The sequence below is a fragment of the Pezoporus wallicus genome, unplaced genomic scaffold (genome assembly GCF_028554395.1).
Source record: "Pezoporus wallicus isolate ANWC-B61680 ecotype Strahan unplaced genomic scaffold, APGP_CSIRO_Pwel_v1 contig_818, whole genome shotgun sequence".
NCBI lineage: Eukaryota > Metazoa > Chordata > Aves > Psittaciformes > Psittacidae > Pezoporus > Pezoporus wallicus.
The window spans coordinates 5702445-5724071 of record NW_026636248.1 but is presented as its reverse complement, the minus strand read 5'-3'; the positions used below and the strand labels follow the sequence as shown (position 1 = coordinate 5724071).

The 21627-nt window shown below is 35.5% G+C and overlaps 1 protein-coding gene across 6 annotated transcripts in view; it reads left to right on the top strand.

Annotated features, from left to right (window-relative positions):
• The window catches only part of RELCH (RAB11 binding and LisH domain, coiled-coil and HEAT repeat containing), a 74707-nt gene that overhangs the window by 18780 nt on the left and 34300 nt on the right, over nt 1–21627 (top strand). For 4 of the 6 annotated variants that reach the window (XR_008970916.1, XM_057399401.1, XM_057399400.1 and 1 more), the window contains exons 3-10: nt 5476–5547; nt 5657–5712; nt 5828–5941; nt 7762–7965; nt 8057–8148; nt 9141–9449; nt 13488–13563; nt 13979–14074. Coding sequence is in view for 5 of the 6 variants with exons in the window: in XM_057399401.1 (XP_057255384.1) it covers nt 5476–5547; nt 5657–5712; nt 5828–5941; nt 7762–7965; nt 8057–8148; nt 9141–9449; nt 13488–13563; nt 13979–14074 (1019 nt within the window). In the remaining variant the exon portion in view is untranslated. Of the gene's footprint in view, nt 1–5475; nt 5548–5656; nt 5713–5827; nt 5942–7761; nt 7966–8056; nt 8149–9140; nt 9450–13487; nt 13564–13978; nt 14075–21627 lie in introns of those variants that run through there. The other 2 variants (XM_057399402.1, XM_057399404.1) reach the window with 2 other exon arrangements.

Sequence of the window (21627 nt, the reverse complement as noted above, 5' to 3'; positions counted from 1 at the left end):
AAGTAGTTCTGAGCTGCAGTTGCACTTTGAAACATAACTGGAAACCCACCCTGCTTATTTCTTCTCCTGTTCTTTCTTCTCAGGAAAGAGGTTTGATCTTAGGAGATAAAATCGTAATCTGTTGTGGAAGCTTGAAGCCACGATCTGATAGGCATATTTTTCTTTTGATAGTTCTCAGAGGGAGGTTCGAATAGTTTCTCTTTGTAAATGTTTTTTCTTATGCTGTTATCTTTGTTTTATACTGTTCGAACAGAACCCATGATTTCCACATCAATTCCCTAGTCGAATGTCAGATAAAGGGTAGGAAATAAATGTACATCGTCCGTCAAAAGAAACTGGTCCCCAGTCAGAAGGACTTTAAAACTGAAATTAAAATGTATCAAGTTGCAAATACTTTAATACCATGACAGTGTTTGAAAGCACAAATGAAAAACTTATGCAGGTATACCATTGAAAGCCTTCACATTTGTATTTTGACATTATAAATGGTGTTAAATTCAGTTGCCATATTTTTTATTTTACCAACCCAAAAATTCCTGGAAATGGGTTTTGGTATTTCAAATCTGTTAACCCAATTCATTCCTTCTGGTGTTAGAATCAAAATTTGGGCTAGAAGCAAACGTGAGTTGATGTGAACTTCTCACTTGGGAAATCTGATCAAGGGAAGCTAAATTAATCTCTTCTGTAATAGTATCAGCTTGACTGAAAAGACAGAAGTCACAAAACCGCATCAGAATGTGGATGAGCATGATGAAAGGAACGGCAGTTTAGAAGGCATCGGTTGTCTTCCTTGTGTACCTGATCTTAACATAGACAACTGTGTAACAAATTAAGTAACACGTTTGCAATCCACAAAGTTTCAAAAAATAGACACATCCCTAGAGCTGGCAATTTACTAGATGGGAACAACTTGTTCTCTAAGACTAAAAAGTCTTGAATATAAATTCACATATTAGGTGCTGAAACAGTTCGTGCTAATATAGTACTGAAGGATTTATTTGGCATAGTAAACCTCCTCCAAATATTCATTGCCACAAAACAACCAGAGAATAGAAAAACCTGTTCCGTTCCTGTGGAGTAAGAGTACGCTTAACTTGAAGTCAAATACCCACAGCATTTGGTGAAAATAGGTCATCTGACATTCGATCTAAGGAACAGAATCTTCTGCCACATCTTAAATTGACTGTGTACACAACCACCTGCTTTCCATAACTGAAAACATTTAGAATTGCTAACCCGCCTTTGACATCTACTATTCTGAGAATCTGATAATTTTTAAAAACATAATGCTGTGTTTTCAATGATGATAAAATTCTCATAGTCAGACTTCATTTCAAGCATTTGTGTTCTCAGATCTCCCTGCATTAGCATGGATTTCCAGCTAGACTATGTATCTCTGATTAGCTGCATAAAATACTGTCCCTATCGGGATTTGAGTCCAAGTTCTTACCAACTCTAAATATGGTCACTTCTTCATAACAGTTATACCAGGAAAGTGGGAATTAGGAAACCTCAGGTCTTGAAGTATGCGATAATAGTGTCTTCATTGCTGACTGTAGTCAGTGAGTTTAAATTTCTTCTGATTGACTCAAAATGTATGTGCCAATCTATCAAAAGTAATGGGATGTCATATATGTTTTAGAGGATGTAGTTTAGGACACCTAGAGTTCTACATTTACTTTACAAGGAGGAAGAACTTGAAATGACAGTTAAGAAACAAACAACTAAACTTGTAACTGTAACTTGTAGCTCCAAATTTGGGGAAAGCCAGGTAAGCACAGGGGCCCTTAATACTTCAGAGGAGAACTGATTTTAAAAGAAAATTCCAGAATGCCATATAGTGGCTTCACAGCACAAAACTACCTTTCTACAGTTCTCTGAAATATTTCATAGTGAAGTATCAAAAGTCTGACAAGATAATTCATACGTAGAATGTAAACTTCTAGTATAATTTGAAAAAATATTGCTTATGCAAAAGCAAGTACTGAAAACTTTTACAAGTGCTGTTATTTTTTCAACTTTTTGGCCTTGGACCAACAAGACCACTGTTCATGTTGATTTCAACTTGTTTTAATATCTCAACTCACAGTTTGTTCTCTATGGCTAACTACTGCAATTTATGGTTTAGTAACTTACAAAATCATTAATAAATGTGAGTGAATAGAATATGATCCTTGAGAAAGCTTCATTTTTAAATTTCAGAGCTGAGCTGACAAGCTACCCACTCCTGATACACGCTTCTCTTTTAAGGTTATTAGATTAGCTGCATGAAAATGGAAACACTTAAAAATCACTAATCTGAAAATCTTGGTCTGATACTCAGTTGCTTGCTTGAAAGTATCAGCTCTTTTAAGTAAGTCTGAGTAATTTTTTTCTTTTTTCAGAATGGTAGTTGTAATGATTTGAGTTCTTCACAAAAAGAAAAAGAGCCACTTCAATTTGGAATAGTTTTCTCCCCTGAGGCAAAACAGATTCTTCAGAAATACCCTTTTTTTGTAGGAAGATTAACCAACCTCAGAGCTCTAAATTTCTGTTCTGTGTTTTTCTGATAGAGAGGAGAATTAATTTGGTTCTCTCCTAGGTTGTCTGCAACAAAACTCTTCTGTGTAGCATTCTTAAGGAGTGTCAGCACCTTTTATCTAGTACTATGAGTTATGCATGTTATCAGTTCAGTCAACATGAAGTTAAACTTTAGCTGGCTTTATCAATGGTTTTGAAGGCTTAACTTCTCAAAGGTACAAAAGCTTTACAACAGAAGGAGAGGGGGAGAGAGAGATCGGGTCATTATTTTCAAAGTCAGTACTTGATAGTAGTTTCAAAGAAAGGGGTTAGAGGTGGCTTTTTTAATTGAAGAGAATGTTATATCATAAAAAAATGTGGATTTCCAGGGTTGTTTTCATTAATACACATGTTGAGTTAAAAATTACTAGTATTTTGGCAGGAGATTACATTTCAGTATAGCTTCTAAAATAAAGAGCTTTTAATCGTCTTCTAAAAATTGATTAGAATTATATTGTGCATATTTACAAATATTTATGCATATGTTAACAAAAAAAAAAATCCTTCAAATAAGAACTAAATTTGTGACTGACTTAGATGCATCAAGGTTTTTATTATGGTGATCATGATGGTGGCATTAGTATGACCAGGAGATGAGGTATGACTGAAACAATGCTGTGTTGTAATAAATTGTGTAGCTATTGTGACATGCTGCAAAGTGACAGCTTCTCAAATATATTGTACCCAGAATCTTCCACTGTATACAGAGAAACATGCAGCAGAGTAATCTACTCTTAAGGTTGAAAGGGTAAAGTCCTAATGGTTTCTAAGAATTTTCAACATCATGACAATTCACTAAAAATTCTTGCCGTCTGACATGGGTTTGTCTGACATGAGTTTTTTGGCTTTCTACACCTTCAGGCATGTCTTATTCCTATTTTTCTTAATGGGATTCCTGAGTTCTTCTAGTTTTTGGTGTTGTTTCTATTTTTTTTTTCCTTCATTATTTATATCATTCTAGTGCAGGGCACTCCTGATCTGCAACTCTTCTGGTCTGTGAAAATATTTTCAAAGAACAAGATGATTACATGTAGCCATTTCCATCAGAACATTTGCTTAAATTGAATTCTTCACAATTTTCAAAAGCTAACAAATGAGTAACTTACAACTTAGAATCATAACTGTGAATTAGTAACTCAAATGCAAGGAAGTGCTAAAATTATTAGATACTTTACTTCAAGAGCGTTTTCTAACTTTGTTGCACAGAAGTATTTGCAGATCAGCATTGCTGAATACTAGAGAGCTTTTTTACATATTTTATTCATCGTATCCTCAGTTGTGCTTTTGTATTGCTGCAGTAAAATTCTGTGCATCAAACAAGTTACTTTCATGTAGCAAATGTGGTGTACGGTAGTTATTCCTTCAGTTTTTATGGGTAAATGCAAACTGAGTGAATCTTTTTTTCCATGTGTGCTAATTATCAAAAGATTCTTAGCAGATGTTCAAAAGAGGAAACAGTTCTATTGGCAGTCTTCAGTAGCGTTTCTTATAAGCAAGAGCCAATGCAGTGCTTCTGCCATGCATTGTCCTCTGTATAAATATGTCAAAATGCCATGTTAATTCATTTGCAGGCAGTGATTAAAAATCTCATTAATATTTTCTTATTAAAAGCAGCTACAACATTTTTAGTTTAACACTTCAGTATGGTAGCTGTTCTCTGCTCATCTCTCCTAGTTAAGTGTGAGAATCCTTTCTGGTAATTCTAGTTTAAGTGTGAGTAATCTGAGCATTAATGAAATGCATGTAATTATCTGATAGATTCTTATATAGGTTCCGTTAGATGCTCTAACCTTAAATGGGTATAAAAAGAACATTTACTGTATGTCTTGCAAAGGTACAGGGTTTTAAAATTTAAAGCTGCGGTATGCATATTACCTCAACATCAAAACATGAGAAGTTTCAGTGCAAACAAGCCACTACTGGCCCTTTTTTGGAGGAAATGTTAGAATATGAGAAAAATAGAGCAGTGGCCAAGGGGACTGGGAGGTGGAGCAGGTAATAATAGCAACTAGAATTACATATTTTTGAGTCTCTAAAGTTGACTCTAGATCACTGAAAATGTTGTATAGTCTAGAATCACTAGAAACTTTTAAGAATAATGGAGCAAAGAATGTTTTGTTTCAAGCTTCTCCAAGTACTGTAGGAAAGCTGCATATTTTGCCTTTTTTTTTTCTTTTGTCTTGTGCTTCTCTTAATGTATTCAATTAAATTCAAAATCTTAATCAACTCTAGGTTATTCCTAAAACTCCACTATTTTTAGGTTTATGCTTAAAACAAAGTTATTCTTAGTAGTAAAATAAAGTATGTTTCCAGTTCTGCCATTTAAACTACTAAAATTTCTGTGTGTAATTTCATTTTCAAATAAAAAACCCCGTAGTCTTAATGGGAGAGTACATTCACTTTATGTTTTAAGCTTTGCTACATGGAGACAGCTTCCTCTGCTGCCAGCATGTATTTGCTTCGTTTATATCTGTCCTCTGTTTGCCCTCATACTCCTCTTGTCCCTAGAAGTCAAAACGTTTGGAAGTATCAGCTGATTGTAAGAATGGGAAAGGAGTAACAATTATTTCCCAGAATAAGCAGTGAAAAGCAAGCAAAAGAAAATGCAAAAGTGGGGGGTGGGGGGGTGGAGGGGAGAGGGGGGAAGACCCCAAAACCTTACAGCGAGTCCTTGTCAGACAGCTTGAAATTTCGATCTAGCTAACTTAAGTCCAATGAAACTATGGAAAATGTTCACCAGTTTGCTTTCAGACCAACTCTGCTGCATGTGTTCATAAGTTCCATGAAGATTGCATGCTTTCTGTTAATACAAACTGTATATTTTTTTTCACACCCATCCTTGCTTTTTATATTTTATTTTTGTTTCCCTTGCCTTGGTTGGATGCCTGTGTGTGTTTAATCCAAATCCCTGTCCAGTCCTGGAGTTTGAACTGCGGAAAGCCAAGGAGACCATACAGGCCCTCCGAGCCAACCTGACTCAGGCTGCAGGTGGTGTACATAAACCTTTTCTTAAGTCTCTACTTCGAACAACGTAGAAGTAGCTGAGCTTATCCTGTGTGAAAGAGTAAAATCTAGTTACTTTTTTTTCCTTCCCCAGAAAATGAAGTTCCTTTGCAGGAACGAAAAAATTATAAATCAAGTCCTGAAATTCAGGTAGGTGGCTGGTGATAACTGAGCTTTGCATGGACTTTACAAGACAGATACACTTATGTAGTTGGGAGAAAGATGAGCCGAGTATGTAGTGTATTGTTTTGTTGGTTTTTTGCAGGAGCCAATCAGACCTCTTGAGAAAAGAGCTCTAAACTTCCTAGTTAATGAATTTTTATTGAAGAATAGTTACAAGCTTACATCAATAACATTTTCAGATGAAAATCATGATCAGGTAAGGATTTTCTTGTGGTGTTTTTACATGCATGCTTTCCGTATTCTGATCTTGCCATAAACTCAGATGAAGTTAAATAATATGTCTTGTGCATGTAAGTTCCTTTCATTCATACAAGTATGAAAAAAGTTCAAATAAGTTAGTTAGCATTTTCATGTAGGAAGCCTAGTTTGAAAACACAGAACTTGGAGGAGTATTTTCTCAAATTGGAGGGAGGCAGAATACATGTATTCTTTAAAGGAAGAAAAACATGAAGAAAAATACTGTGAGTTATAGCTACTTACACGCTTTCCTGGATTCTGATGGGGACTTCCTTTCAGTTAAACTCAGGGATCTGGGTGTAGTAAAATTTTAAACATAATCTTTTCCTCAAATCTTTCTCAGTTGTGCAGGATATACGATATACTCACTTATTGTTGTCTCCTGGGCATACATATGTGCATGTGTGTACTTAGTCATACTGTGGCTTTGAATACAATCTTGGGGAATCTCTCAGTAATAAGGTTTTATATTAGATATTTCCAAACATAGCTGTGCTTTGATGTGGTTTTCTTAAGATGATGAGTTTTATGTCTCCTTTGACTTGCATTTCATGGGGAAGTTCCTGATCACATCTTGACTGTTACTGAGTGAACAAAACACCCAGCAGCATCAACACCCAATATATATTCAGCACAAAACTGGAATATTGCCAGAAGAATTAAATGTTGAACTCAATAATACTAAATTTCAACCAGTTCTATATATAACTGGTCCTCCTGTATTTTTCCTACAATTCCTATCCTAATCCATAAGGACACTGGGTTGTTAAATAAGATTTCTGGACCACCCACTTAAGATTTGAGTTTGACACTGCTAGGTTTCACACAAATACTTGTGAGGATACAGCCCCAAGAAGATAAAAGATCAATCATTTATCCTTTTTATGTAAGGATAAATGAAACTTGATGAAACTGGTTTATGTTGGGAGAAAATCAAGAAAAAACCTAGGAAAGCTACATATTAAACATACTTAACATACAGAATGCACATTTTTTCCTAGATTATTCACATAATTCTGTCAGGAAAATAACCTTTCTTCAAATAGGTCTATGGAAAAATACTATGAAAACTACAAACAGTAGGGAAAAAGTTGTAAAAAAAAGTAATTGAAATTTAATGTCATTAGAGACCATCGTAACTCCTGTATAATAGTACATATGCTTATTTATTAATAGATATGGAATAATCATGTAGTAATGAGATGGTAACATGTCAGTGAGAAAAGAAAGGACATCAATGCTAGTCTGAGGCAGGAGGCCCTAGTATTGTTTACACCTCTACACAATTAATAGTCATGTCTAAATTACACTGAGAATATGTACCCTATTTATAGAGTGGTTTGACTGTCTGCTTCTGGAAAAATACACCTATACTTGTGAATGATACAGGGAACAAAACTATGCTGCTATCTGTAGAAAGCCTTTTAACAGCTGCACCGGCTTTTGCTAGAATTTGGTGATGTTATATCTGATTGTAAAAAGTGTTCATATCCTAGATTAAAAAAAAAAAAAAAAGATTGTGAGCTATGTGGTTTTGAGAGGTCCTGTCGTTAGTACATTGGCTAGAGCTGCCTTTAGGATGAAATTGCCTTAGGTCATGAAATGGCTCCTTTTTCTACTTTTGTTACTTGATGTCTGATTTAAGCTTTCATCTGCTTTACTACAGTGCAATCTCAGAGTGACTATTTTGCTGTTGTGTGACCTGCACTGTGATGAGGAAAAGAAACAAAAATAAAAGGAAGTGTATGGTATACTTCAGTTTCTTTTATTCCTTTGAAGGATTTTGAACTTTGGGATGATGTAGGATTGAACATTCCAAAACCTCCAGACCTGTTACAACTTTATCGTGACTTTGGAAACCATCATATTACTGCGAAAGATGTGGTGGATGTATCAGTTGGTGTAGAAGATGATGAGTTAGAGGCTGCTACTCCTGTACTTGGGAACATCCCTGTGTTTGAAACAACACCTCAGTCCATAGAAGTAAGAGATTGTACAGAAGAAATTTTTCAGCTGTTTGCAGTACTGCTAAGCTTCATTGGACTAAACTCTTTTGTTTCTATCTTGTATTTAGCAATGTTTAATAGTGCAAAAATTAGAAGATCAAATTAGTGTGTTAAACAATGAGAAATGGTCTTTGATGGAACAAATCCAAAGACTTGAGAGGTATGTATTTATAAATATGCTCGACTGCTGTAAAATGTTGGAATAACTTCTCGGTCTTTTTTCTAGCACATATATGAAAACTTACAATTTACTTATGCTTAAAAAATTACTAGGAGTTCTTCGGAGCAGGGCAGTCTTTCCTTCTTCCAAATTTTTCCAAATACATGGGATATTTCTTCCAAATACATGGGATTTGATTTAGAAAAAGAGATTTCAGACTGACTTATTTCCCTTTTATTAGCTACATTATTTAATTTTGTAATCAGTTTTGTTCTTTCAGTGCAACTTCTTGATTTCCTTGAAAACAGAATCAGTTCTGTTGTGTTTTGTGTCACTTAACTCTTAAGTTAGCTTTATTTCACTCCTTAGTGTTAGTGAGCTGTACACACTGTAGTATTATTTTAATGACTTATTTTCAACACAGTTTTTCTTCATACAGAGCAAGAAAGTAGCAATGAAAGTGTCTTTAACAGCAACAAAATAGACTTTAAAAGTTTGGTCAAAACATAGGATTCTAAGCTATAAAATACCATTCCTCTTATGAGATGCACCAGTACAACACGTGGGCAAGTGTATAATTTTTAAGTGCCTTTATTGACTTGTATCAAAGTCAGGTGGGATAATTCACCACTGTAGTATTTTAAGTTTTATATCCAAGACAAAGTTCTGTCTTGTGACAGCTTGTATCTTAGTGCTCAGATTTCAGTCAGAAGCAGATAACACTATTGTTATTTGCTTAGTTCATTGATCCACTCAGAGGGCAACATTATTCCTTCTACTAATTATTGACCAAAGAACTCAGTTGAATAGGTGCTAATTTGAACAGCTTGTGTGATATAACATTTGTATCAAAGGAATTTCTGAGCTTAATGGAATTGAAGAGAGAGCTCTTCCCTATGTTGGCTTGATTTCTGTGCTTCAGTCTTGTGATTTTAACAACCTTCTTGTGAAAGCTACACAACCATTTAATTTTTTGCTTTTCCTTTCTTTAGCGAAATAGACTTTCTCAAGAATGAAAACTATGCGGTGTCAACAGTTTATGGTGTAGCTCCCCATCCTTCTTTAAAACAAGTGCCTCTCACAGTCTCAGAGGACAATGGACGGTACTTGGATATCAGGAGCTCTGAGAATGACAGTAAGCATGGAAACACTGAGGACACAAGCCTTTCTTTATCAGCTGCAGTGGATTCAAGGACTTCTAAAGATGAAACACTAAATTCTGTGCCCTGTAAAGAAACAGAGAAACTGTCCTCTTGTGCTTCATCAACAAAAGCTGCAGTCCACTTTGATAAACCTAATAGGTTAGTGATAAGTTTTAAACTGGAATGCTTTAATTAAAAGTTCTTGTAAAGTAGATATTTTTCTGACAGTAAAATTCTGCAGAATTTTTAGACCATTTGTGTTTCAAAGTGAAAGACTTACTGTTAGGGTACAGTGCTAATATTTTAATATTATTCCTAATCTTTTTAGGAGGCAGTACCTTTGATAGACCTGTATTTTTAAGTTTAAGGGTTTCTTTTCACCTCCTGCTTGTTTCTAAAACCAGTCCTGTATCTTGCAACAACAAAAAAGAAAACCTAAATTCAAGGTGGTGAATGGAAAGACAGGGTATCTCCATTCTCTTTTAACTGTTAATTTCATAATGAAACCTCTTCTTTTCTGCATGAAGAGTGGTTGGGAGGTTTTTTTTATTTTTCCTATGTTGATTTGTATAACTCTTTGGGTACTCTAAGACCTGTATGATTTGACTTCTTAATAATCAGATTATTAAAATTATGTATTTTTTTTAATAATTCTGCTTTCTGAGTTTTGAATTTGGGGCAAGTCTTCATTGGACTGCTATGATTCTTTAAATTAAAATACGGTATTCATGTTATTACATGGAGACTGGGTTTGTGTGTTCGAGTGTTCTTGAGAAAGCCTCTCCAATCTACACAGTCTTTTCAAGCATTATAGTGAAGAGGGGAACCATGACACATGTTCATTTAATAATAGGTAGAATCATAGATAGACCATTGTATAGCCATCAGGAGTAATACAAAGCAGAAACCTAGTGAGGGTATGTAGAACTTCGAAAATTACTGTTGCGGACAGAGTTGCCCAAGTAGCTCACCTCATGGTTGGTCTTTTGCTGTTCCCTGGGGAGCAGGTACCCATTCTGCTTTGTATTTTGCCAGTTAACCTTGGTGTTCTTTTACAGGTGTTGGTACAGTAATATGTTTCTAGAGTTACCTTCTATCTGAAAATACCGAGTAGAAATCTGTGTGATATTCTGTGCAGATGGAAAATCAATAGACGTGGCAAGATGGGGGATAAGAAACAAAGTAATTGCTTACCCCTGCTAGTAATTTACTTTTCTTGCAAAATAAACTTGTCTGCCTACTTTCATCTGTGGCTTGCAGCAAGTTTCTTTTTGCTCAGAGTAATTGGGAATTCTGGGAGGCATTAAATGCATGAATGTTAGATTGATGGTTTAGAGATAGTGAGGATGAGTATCAAAATAGGATGAGATCGCTTGAGTGAGGAAGGAACTGTGAGTATCTCTGGGATTTAACACAGTAGTCTAGAAAAACAGAATTTGTTTTGTCACTCACAAATATAACTGCACATGGATTTATTTTTAAAGTGGTCGAATAAATCCTTGAGTCACGACTGGGTTAACTTCAGAAGTCCCCTCAAATGCAGTTCACTTCAGAAATAAATTAATGCATGCGTAGCTATTTTTGTACTGAGTTTTGGGCTTAACATGTTAGTGAAGGGTCAACGGAAGCTATACCTGATACAGTGTTTTATAGATAGATATCACTACATTTTCTTCTGGAATTATGCACTTGGTTTTTAACAATGTGGTCATTTTTTGCAGTAAGAGCTGTCTAAGTATTTTGAGATCTGTGGGAGAAGTAGCATGTTGGAAGTGCTGGATATTTATATCAGTCCAAGGGTGGTTATTTATAGAAGACAATTACTATAATTTATTCAGAAAGTATTGAGAGGCATTAAAAGCTAAGACTCTATCTAAAAGGCAAGATTGTTGCTACTGTAGCTGGGGAGTGGATTCTTGGCAGAAATTTTGCCCAGATGGGAGGAGAGGATAGAAGAGCAAGTGTGCCTGCTTTGTGTGCCTGCGCTCAGCAGCTGTGTGTGCATGCCCATGAATGAGGATGTGGCCATCATTGGAAAAATGCCATCTAACAGATTGCAGTAGGAAGCACTAGCAGGAGTTTAAGTAGACCATACCACATGTATTTATTCAGCTCATCTAAGGTGTTTGGTGGTTTGCACCAATAACAAGGTGTTTTCTGTATATAGCAGTCGCTTCTACCTTTTTCAGTAAATGGAGTCTTTTGTTCTAGTGTTACACAGAATAGTGTGCTTGCATTTCATATTCATCAGATTTTCTTATACTTTAAAATCTTCACTAGTGGCATCTATTAGCCTTTGAAAAGACTCTCCCCTGGCTTGTGTGCAGGAGACCTGAGTTTATCAGAATTTCTGTCCAGTGTAGCCCTCAAGGATTTTACTAGACTTCTTCGAGGAGAAGCTTTCTTGATTCTAAATATAGCCAGCAACTGAATGGGATCCATCCTGCCCAGAGCTTGCTGTTAATGAACCCCAAGTGAAATACAGCAACATACCGTCATAGTTTTCAGTCTCTGCAAAATGGGGATAGAACTTTGTGCTTGTGTAGGATGTAATTAAAATTTCAAGTGGGGAAAGATCTGAGGTTCGGCAGAACAAACACCAAGGTGAAGGAGAGCCCCGACAAAAGACTGGCCAATGCCTTGCCACTCTCTTAACATCAAGTTGCTGCTTTGCAACACTTGCTCCTGTTCTCCCAGTGTAGATAAACCTAAAAGCCTTGAATAGAGACTGTAAATCTGTCGTTCAAGAATACTGTTACAGAATAAGGTCTAGGGCATTCTTAAACAGAGGTCCTCTACAATTTGTTGCCATCTAAGTCATTTAGTAACTTTTTAAAAGTGAGCCCTAGCAAAAGACCAATCTGACTGGAATTAAAACAAACTCATTAAAATTTAAAACATGTTTTAAAACCCTGTATTGTCAAGAAAGAAACTTGAATGGAAGTAATAAATTCTTATATATCAGATTTTGTAAATAAAAGACAAAAATTACTTTGTATGTATCTGTGTCCATGTGGATTCGTTTAAACAGTTTTAAGTAGGAACACGGATTCTTAATCTGCCTTTTTTTTTTCTAGAAAAGAGTGAATGATGATGTATTTCTAATAAACAGTGTGTTAGATAAAAAATGTGTCCATATGCATAATTGCATGGGTGTAGGATTTTGTGTGCTCACATGTACAAAATAGCATTTTTAAGAGTTGAAAAGTGCTAACCACTTTACACCTGAGAAATAGGAATTGCCTATTCCTGTCCTCAAACTCATAAAGTGTCATTAGAGGACTCAAACAGTACATGATGATACAGGGTTAGATGCTTTCTCTGAATGTTTTGGAAGACACATGTTCTTTTTCCTCTTCAAGCATAGTGGATGAGACAGTGTTAGATTAGCATGTATATACAGGCCTCAGATAAGGCACAGGGAGTTGTCATTACTGGGAAGAATAGAATGCTGCTGGTGCTGCTGCTTGCCTGTTTTATGTAATGGTCAATCCAGTAATTGCTTTCTGAGGTATGTTTCTGCCAAGTTATCCTCCTGTGACAAGGTTGTTTTGAAACACTTATTAGGGTTTTATGTGTATGCTTTAAGGCTTTGAGTAGCTTGGCTGTGTTGGCTGGTGCTGTGCATGGCTGAGAGGCAGTAGTTCTGTAGATACACATTGACATCAGGGATCAGGTAGCAATTTAGTTTTGAGGTTATCACTATATATTTGAATCCAACATTTATATCCCAGAGTGGCAGTTGAGCAATCACTATTTAATCCTGAGGCTTGTAAGTGACTGACTACTCAGATGGTTTTATGCAATGTTCGGAATTGGAGCATTAAGCAAGAATACGGTTTCTTGTGATTTCTGCCTGCCCCTTCTCTGTTTGCATAATTGTATACTTCCTCTTGTACTGCTAAAGCTTCCTCTTCTTCATGCTTTAGTCCTATTTATGTCTGTGCAGTGGCTTGAAAGATGTTAAATTTTTTGGAACTGAAAGTAACTTCTTAATTGGGATACCCACTTCTTTCGTTGCTACAAACTAAACATCCTAAAAGTTAAAGATAATTTTCAAGAAAAACTTCTGTGGTGTGCTTCACTTAAAACGTTTTCTGAATGTCATTTAACCTAGCTGGTTAAACCAGAGTGAAAGGAGTTGTTCAGTCACCTCTCTGATTTATGATTTCCCCTCCCTTTTTGACAATATTTTAGGAAATTGTCACCAGCTTTCCATCAGGCACTACTGTCGTTTTGTCGGATGTCAGCAGACAGTCGTTTGGGATCAGAGGTAAATTTCCCAGTTGACATAAACTGGAAGATGCATTGTTCTGCATGGCAGCAATAGTTAAGCAGTAATTGCTTTGAAACAGGATCTATTAACATAGATGGAGAGATCTGTTAACATAGATGGAGAGATTAGTTTATGTGCATGAAACTTAAGAAATAAGGATATGCTTTTAGATTTTAGATTAAACATGAAACCTAGTGATGTGTAATTACTGGGAAGCTTTGAGTGTGTATGAGTGGTTTCATGCTTTTGTTGGTACTGCCAGGTCAAACTTGTGGCTTAATGTGTGTGAGTAAAATAAGTATTTTCTTGTAAGTGATCAGCCTGCTGCAATTCCTATTACTCTTTTGAAATGTTGCTTTTCTATTCCTGTGCTTCATTTAAAACAACACAAACAAACAACTTGGTTTTCTAGGTATCTCGGATTGCAGACAGTGAAAAAAGTGTCATGTTAATGTTGGGACGCTGCCTGCCTCATATTGTTCCTAATGTGCTGCTTGCAAAGCGAGAGGTGAGGAACCCTGAAATTTTACTTCTTGTTTTTACCCATATGTTTTCTCATTCATTTTGAAGATCTTGTGTCTAATTTCATGAACTCTGTTACTTGCAATCATATTCTTACTTTTGTGCATGCATCTCTGCTCCTAGAGAATGGTTTTACATCTCTGTCAGGTGAGTTCAGTTAAACCTGCATGGTATCCTAATATTTTCTTCCTTTGCTTAAGGCACCCATTAGCATTCAGCAAGCCTGTTACTGTAGGTCCATCTTTTTGTGGTTGCACAAGAGATTTTGTTAGAGACAACCATGGTTAATGTGTGTTACGAAGAGCAGAGAATATAAGTTTAAACATTAAATTTTGTTTTAATAAGGATTAATTTACAGGTTCTTTTGCAGCACTAGGCACTTCAACAAAAAATTATTTTACCATCTGTTTCTAGAAGCCCCACATTCATCAAAAACACCCCTTCATAAGAAAATTAGCCATCTTGCTTACACATTTTCCTTAAATTTGTAACAAAGCTAAGTAAAATTATGAAAATGTATATTCTGATATAAATGAAGATGGTGTATTCATACTATGTACTGTAGAAAGGGAAGACTGTGACTGAAGATGGGGGGAAAAAGAAAGACATTCTGTGTTGCTTTGTTGTCAATATTGCACATTAGCAACTGTGTAAAAATTAAAAATTAGAAAATGTATCAATCAAAAATTCAGCAGCCTCATAGTTGACACTGAAATAAAAGGTTTGAAGTGGCATAGCTTGTTGAGTAAGTTTTAGTCCTTGTTGAAGGGACCTACAGTATGGTAGACTTAGTAGTGTGTTTTGCATAAATTCATTTGAAGGCTTTGAAAAATCCTCAAGAAATTTGTACTGATCCAATAATTTAAAATTTTATAGCATGCAGGTAATTATCAGCAGTCGTTATGGTGAGTTCAACATGTACCACATTTTGAAAATCTCAAACTTTATAAAAAGGTGGAATTTTTCTGAGAGGCTGGGAGTATGAACTGGGTGTTCTGGAAGTGATTCTGTTAATAGTCTCTCAGAATAATTCTGTAAATGTTCCTGGATCAGTGCTTAATTTCTGTTTTATTCCTTTCCCTCTGCTTGACAGGATGTGGTATTTTGGCTTCTTTTCACAGCTTTGTAGCATAATATATATAATGCATTTAGTATTTTTGTGACCTTTTAGGCTACCAAAAGTATTTCCTATTTCATTTATTTTACAGTTGAAGTTGCTTTTGATTACATGTATTTTTGCCTTAAACGAATCATCTGTTTCAATTTGACTGAAAAAGCCACAAGTGAGAATTGTGTAACTGGATTTCATGGGATGCTTTTAATGTTTTGAGAATTGAAATTTGCTTTAAAAATAACTTTCTCAGTTACCCATCCATTGCTATAACTATTGTAATGTTCTTTCAGATGTAGTTGTGGAATTTGAAGGAAAACTCGGGTAAACCATCTGTTAATATTTATTAATATCCTTATTACAAAAGCTAGCCTAAGAGCATGTCTCTTCCAAAACCAACCTTATTGTGAAAGAGTCTTGGCACAATTTTGCAGAGAAGTTATGTAAAAATACAACAAACGATCACTGACTTGAGAAAGATACCTAACAGGTTCACTCTATAATGCAAAGTGATAGCCCATCTGCTCTGAAAAGATACTGTGGTAGTATTTAAGATTGTACACTGTCAGTGTTAGACATGAGAATTAAAGACAGTTTTGTGATGACTCCCTAAAGTACCTGTCTTTGTTCTTTAAGTATTCATTGTGTTGAAATTAGTTGCAAAATCTTAAGCTGAAATCTATACTTGTGCTATACATTTTCAATTTGGAGAAACTGGGCTTGTGGAGGTTGACGCTCTCTCAGTAGGTATTGTCTTTTACCAGAGATTCAGAAGCCATTTCAGCAATGCTTTTAACCTGCTTAAGGTTAATAACAGCCTGCCTGATTTGATTATAAGTGGTCTGGTAAATATTACAGTTGATACCTGAGTGATTTGGTTAGTGTCAGAATTACTTATGCATCTCTGAAATTCTCCGTTATTTTTATGTATTGCTGCAGCTTTCATTGTACTTCAGTGTCTGTAGTTTAGGTTCCAGTGGAAGATAACAAAGAAGGAAAACCACAGTATTGAATAGGGCAGCTGAGGAGATCATTTTAGTAGTTTCTGGCAGGGCAGTTCAATTGGGTCAAATCGATAATGCCTAATATAGGATAATTGCCTGAAAGCAATTTGTAGTCATTCAAATTCCAGTTATCAACATATAAATAGAATTTTGGTTTTGTCTAAGTGTCTGGATTATTCTAACTGCTTGAGAATGTGTGTGTCAATGTTTAGATTGGTATGTGAATATAATCGCAAACAAAGGAGATACTGCAAGCCAAATAGTAACTGGAATGAACAGTAAGAAAATGCTAAAAACTTACTATAACTCTTCAAAAAGAAAAACAAACCAACACCCATTTGGCTGCGTGTGCAGTCTGTGATAACACTTCCTGCATATGAGCAGCTTGATCATAGAATTTCATCTGCATTGGAATCTGGATCCTCATTTGTGTTTTTACCACTTAAAACACATTTAAGATTTAAAAAATAAAATCAGCCACCTTCCATTTCTCAAGATGTATACCATAAAATGATTCCTTTAAAACTAAACTCTAATTAGAGGAAATCAGTCTTTTAAAATTTTAGCAATACTGATTTCTCACCTTGTATAAGATGTAAAAAACTAATATCTTTTTTGGCAGGTAACAAAGTAATGTTGTTTGTATGTACAATTTCCACACTCTGCAGTATGTAGTCTTTTAGCAGAGTTTGGGCTAGAGTAAACTTGCTGGTTTAATATCAAGTTTTTGTTACTCTTTATCAGGAAACACTTTTCCTTGCCTTTCATCCCACCTTTTATTCCAGAGTTAGTTTGTGTAACTTTCATTTGTGTTATGCAAACTTAGCAAAATCACAACAGTAATGGTTTACTAAATTACACCACTGATTTATATATATATATATATATACACACACACTGAGAAACTGTAACTTACATAGAGCTCAAAATGTTAAGAATAGAAGTTTGCTTTTATTTCTATTTAAAGCTGAAGCAAAGAATGCTGAATCTACAAACTCTGAATGGGTGGCATTCTTGACAGCAAGCAATGCTGTAGATTTAAACTTGTTCATGTTAACATGTAGTATTTACACATAGACATCACTGAGGCACTTTTATTCTCTGACATTTTTCATAGGTAGCTATTTCTTAAAGCATGGTACAGCTGAATATCTATCTTACTGCAGATTTTCATCTCGGTCTTACATTTTAAAAGCCATAAAATACTGGCTTTGTTAAAAAATGTAGAAGAATGCTGCATCAGAGCTTGGCATTGGCTGTTTCCAGTGGCTGTGTCAAGCAGATGTCATTCTGGTTGTATATGGATAAAGGTCTACAAGTTTGAGTTTCTGGGCATGAAAATTGTCAGCCATCAGTATCTTCTAAAAGGCTGTTTCTATTTCACAGAATAGGAGAGAATGGAAAAACTTAAATGAACAATTAAAATACTTTGTGTTGCTCTGTAAAACTTAGGTTGTGGTAGGCTTCTGTAGATTGTGTTTCTGAAAAACAGGGATAGTGTTGACCACAGCAGGTTTGCTGGTTCTCTTTCTCATGTAGTTGGGTTGTTGGTTTTGGCTCAGGGGGCTTTTTTTCTGGGGGGGAGGAGGGGTAGAGGTGCCCCAGGCACACGAAACAATGGCATAACCATTTTTTAATTTAGGTCCTTTAGTTCCCTTCTCTGGATGTGAGGGGCTAATGTAATTTTCTTAGAATGAAATAGCTTAACCTCGTAGAGTATCCTTTCCATTTCTAGTCTGAAAGCTGACTTCAACACCATGTCTTTAAGCATAATATGATTTATAGATGCAAGGAGTTTAATGTTTAAATTGTATTGCCAATTGTTACTAGTTTTATCACAGTGCTGTTATAGGGAGCTTTCCAAATAAATAGTAGATACAAACAAAGAAGTACAGTTTTTTTTTCCGCACCAATATCTACATTGATTCTTATGTAAAATCACCCCTTTGGGGTTCAATGAAAGGCTTAATTGGATCCTGGAATAGTAGGCTGATCCTATGAAATGTGATTAGAGTTGTAATCTTAATATGATTGAGTAGCACAAAGTTCTGAGTCATGTTAATCTTGCGATTAAATACTTTTTTCATTTTAGAATTAAAAGGATGAATTCTAAACTTCAGATACGTTCTCGCACAAGATACTCCGTATCAGTAAAGTGTTAATACCTGCAGCTATTTCAGTTGCTGCAGATTATTTATTTAATTTACTTGTTGTCAGAAGCTATGTTACAGAATAATTTTTACATGGAGAACATTAAAAGGGCATGCATTTGCAAAATCAATCATAACTGTGTCCTAGTTTATATATTAAATTGTCACCTGTTTGCCATATTTGAAATAAAGATTAATATTTGAAATAATGATAAAGATGGCTATCTTAAGCTATTGAAGTAACCATTACAAAGCCACCTTTTGACCATAATGAATAGCTGCTCATTTACATATGCCCATGTAAATACTGTCTTTATTGAGAATTGAATCAACTCAAATAATGAATCCTTTTCAAAGGTAACAGAACATGGTTTTTTTTTTAAGTTAGGGAGAAGTTGTTCAAAGGTACTATGGTGGAAAAAAAATTGTCTCTTTGGAGAGATATAGGTGGATATTTGCACAGAAGTAGAACAGATGGGCCATTTAAGTTCTATGCAATACATTAGGTCAGCTTTGTAGTATCAGTTTTCAGAGGGAAGTGGTAGTATTACCATCCCTGGAAGTGTTCAGAAACCATGTAGATGAGGCCTTCAGTGATATGGTTTAGTGGTGGACTTTGCAATCCTGGGGTAATGGTTGGACTTGGTGATCTTAAAGGTCTTTTCCAGCCTAGTTGATTCTATGATTGTCCATTGCTCATCTCTATGTAGCTTGTGTCACAGTATAAACAAATTTCTTCTCCCAGTTCTACATCTGGGTAGCTCACAGATATAAACTACCTTAGATACTAATTTGCCTTATCAGTGGCAGAGGTGAGACCTCTGACACACAGTGCTTTATTTAATCAAGTTGCAAATGCTAATGAGGTTACAGTGGCAGTCTGGTTGGCATCTAGTGGGAAAACAGTGTTGCAGTTCTGAAAGTCACTCCTCCTGGTAGTGTCAACTAACATCAGCATGAACTAATCAGTTTTCCTAAGTAAGAAACAAAAGGGGAAAAGTGGTACAGAACATTTAGGAAGGATTCAAATTAAATGGAGGGTTGTTGGCTTTTTAAAAACTTAGCATTCTTGCTTTACGATTGTCAGCAGAAGTGGTATTCCTTCCCAAGGAAGGCAGTGTTTCAAATATCACTGGAAGTTCTCTTCTTGATAATTAATAATTACATACAGTCTCCATAACAATGTTATTTACTTTCCTCTTGAATTTAAATAGCCAAATGCTAATATTATTGTGTCTTATTGGAAAACTACCACTTCCTACAGCACTTTTCTGCTGGTTTTGAGAATTGAAAAAAATCTGAGGTTTATTGAACAAGTTACATCTAAGGCATGGTAAGAGGAAAGAATGAGCTCGAGCCTGCCTGTAGGTTGTTTTTTTTGGTTCTTAATAATCCTGAACATCCCAAGAAAAGTCTGTCCGCTTTTACGCCTTTAAGAGACTTCAGTTGACTTGTTTTCTCCATCTCTGAGATCAGTATAATTGTTCTTGTCCCACAGAAAGTCCCTTTTCCCTCCACTTTTACCTTCCTGTCCATTAAGTCTGTAGGGAGCGCATAAAACACTGTTAAGACTTCTCACTGTTTCTCCACTCCCCTTAATAGAAGGAACTGTAGAAGCACTGATGCAGCGATGCAGAGAACATTCACTTCTCCCATAGTATGCATGAAAGAATGTGACCAATGGAGAAGAAAATACAGCTAATTCCATCAGCTATAATAACCAGCTTTCTGCAAGGTAAAGAACCAGCCTTGTATATGCCCCCTGTCAATTGTGTTAGGTTATTCATTAGCCTTTCACACACAAGGCAGTAGTACTGAGGTGAATATTCAGACGTGTTTTCCTTTCATTAAGACTCAGCTGGGAAAAGACAACTTTAACTTCCTTCAATTTGAAAGGCACTGTTTCAAAAATCTAGTAGTAATTCTGAGTAAGCTGTTATGATTTCTGACTAGGTACTCAAGCATACTGGGAAAATGAAGTCAGTGTGGTGATTTCAACAGATGAAACAAAAAACCCAGACCATAAAAAATAGGCATGTCCAATTTCATGGGGTAATTCTTTTTTATTTTAAACTCTTTGTAAGAATAATTGCAAGAGCAGTTGGATAATGCAAACTTAATGGAGATTTCAGATAGATCTCAAAATACTGAGAAATAGATAAGTCCAAACTGTTGAAATTTATTGATTATTTTTCCTTCTGTACTTTCAGATTTTTTAAGTGGTAGTTAGGGTTTTTCCACATTCATTCCTCCATCTCATTATAAATTCCTAATCTGTATCATAATTGGGTTAAATATTGCCAAGATATCTCCCAGAATGTTAAAATGCACATTAGGATGTACAGGGGAGAAAAATAGTGCGCTGAGTAGAATCCTTGTAAAATGAAAACATAAAGCTTATCAGGAGTTGGCTAGCTTAGGCACTGCTCTAAAATAGAGTGTTGTTCTATATTTAAAATAAATAGCACTTGCTGTTTAGGAAATTACAGGTTGAGCAGTGAGGGTGTCTTTAATGCTGTTTCCACATGTCCACCTCGTTTCATGGGCCTACTGTCAAGAACATCATGAATAGGTCACTTTGAATACCTGCAAGAAGAAATTGTCACCTCCCTGCGAAGTTATTACAAATAATTACAGGTTTTTCCAGGTTTCATATGATCTTTCCTAGTAACTTCAGGAGTGTTTCCCACTTTCATCTACTTGATTGTCACAGTTTATTAATTCACAAAAAGTTTGCCACATGTGCAGGTGGAAGAGGAAGTCTCCGAATTACTTGCCCATGTTTTGTTTGCAGACACCTAGATTTGTCTTGTTCTTTCCTCCTAACCTCCCAGTGTGATGTTTCTGTCCCTAAAATATTTAACTGAATTCGGAAACTACACGATTTCTAAGCAAAGGCTCACCTCAAAAAAAGTTGAGGAAAGGGACTTCCAGTTAATGTTCCAGAAACATTTGTTTCTGCTGGGAATGAATACCATGAGCTTTGAAGGTGTGTTTAGAAAGGAGAGGAGGTCTTCATCATTGTGAACAGCCTTGTATTTTCTTTCAGTTAATGTTTTACATAGTAGTTTCCTGGTAGTTTGCTCCTTCAGGGAATTGAATTGCTCTAAAAAAAAAAAAAAAAAAGATTCAGCTTCAGATATTGCTGCTTCATTAAAAAACAAACAAAAAGAAAACACAAAACCAACAACAGCAGATCTTTAAATAAAATCGCATTGTTCTCAGTCAACATAAAATAGAGGATATTTAATGCCACCTTTACCAGTGTATGTTT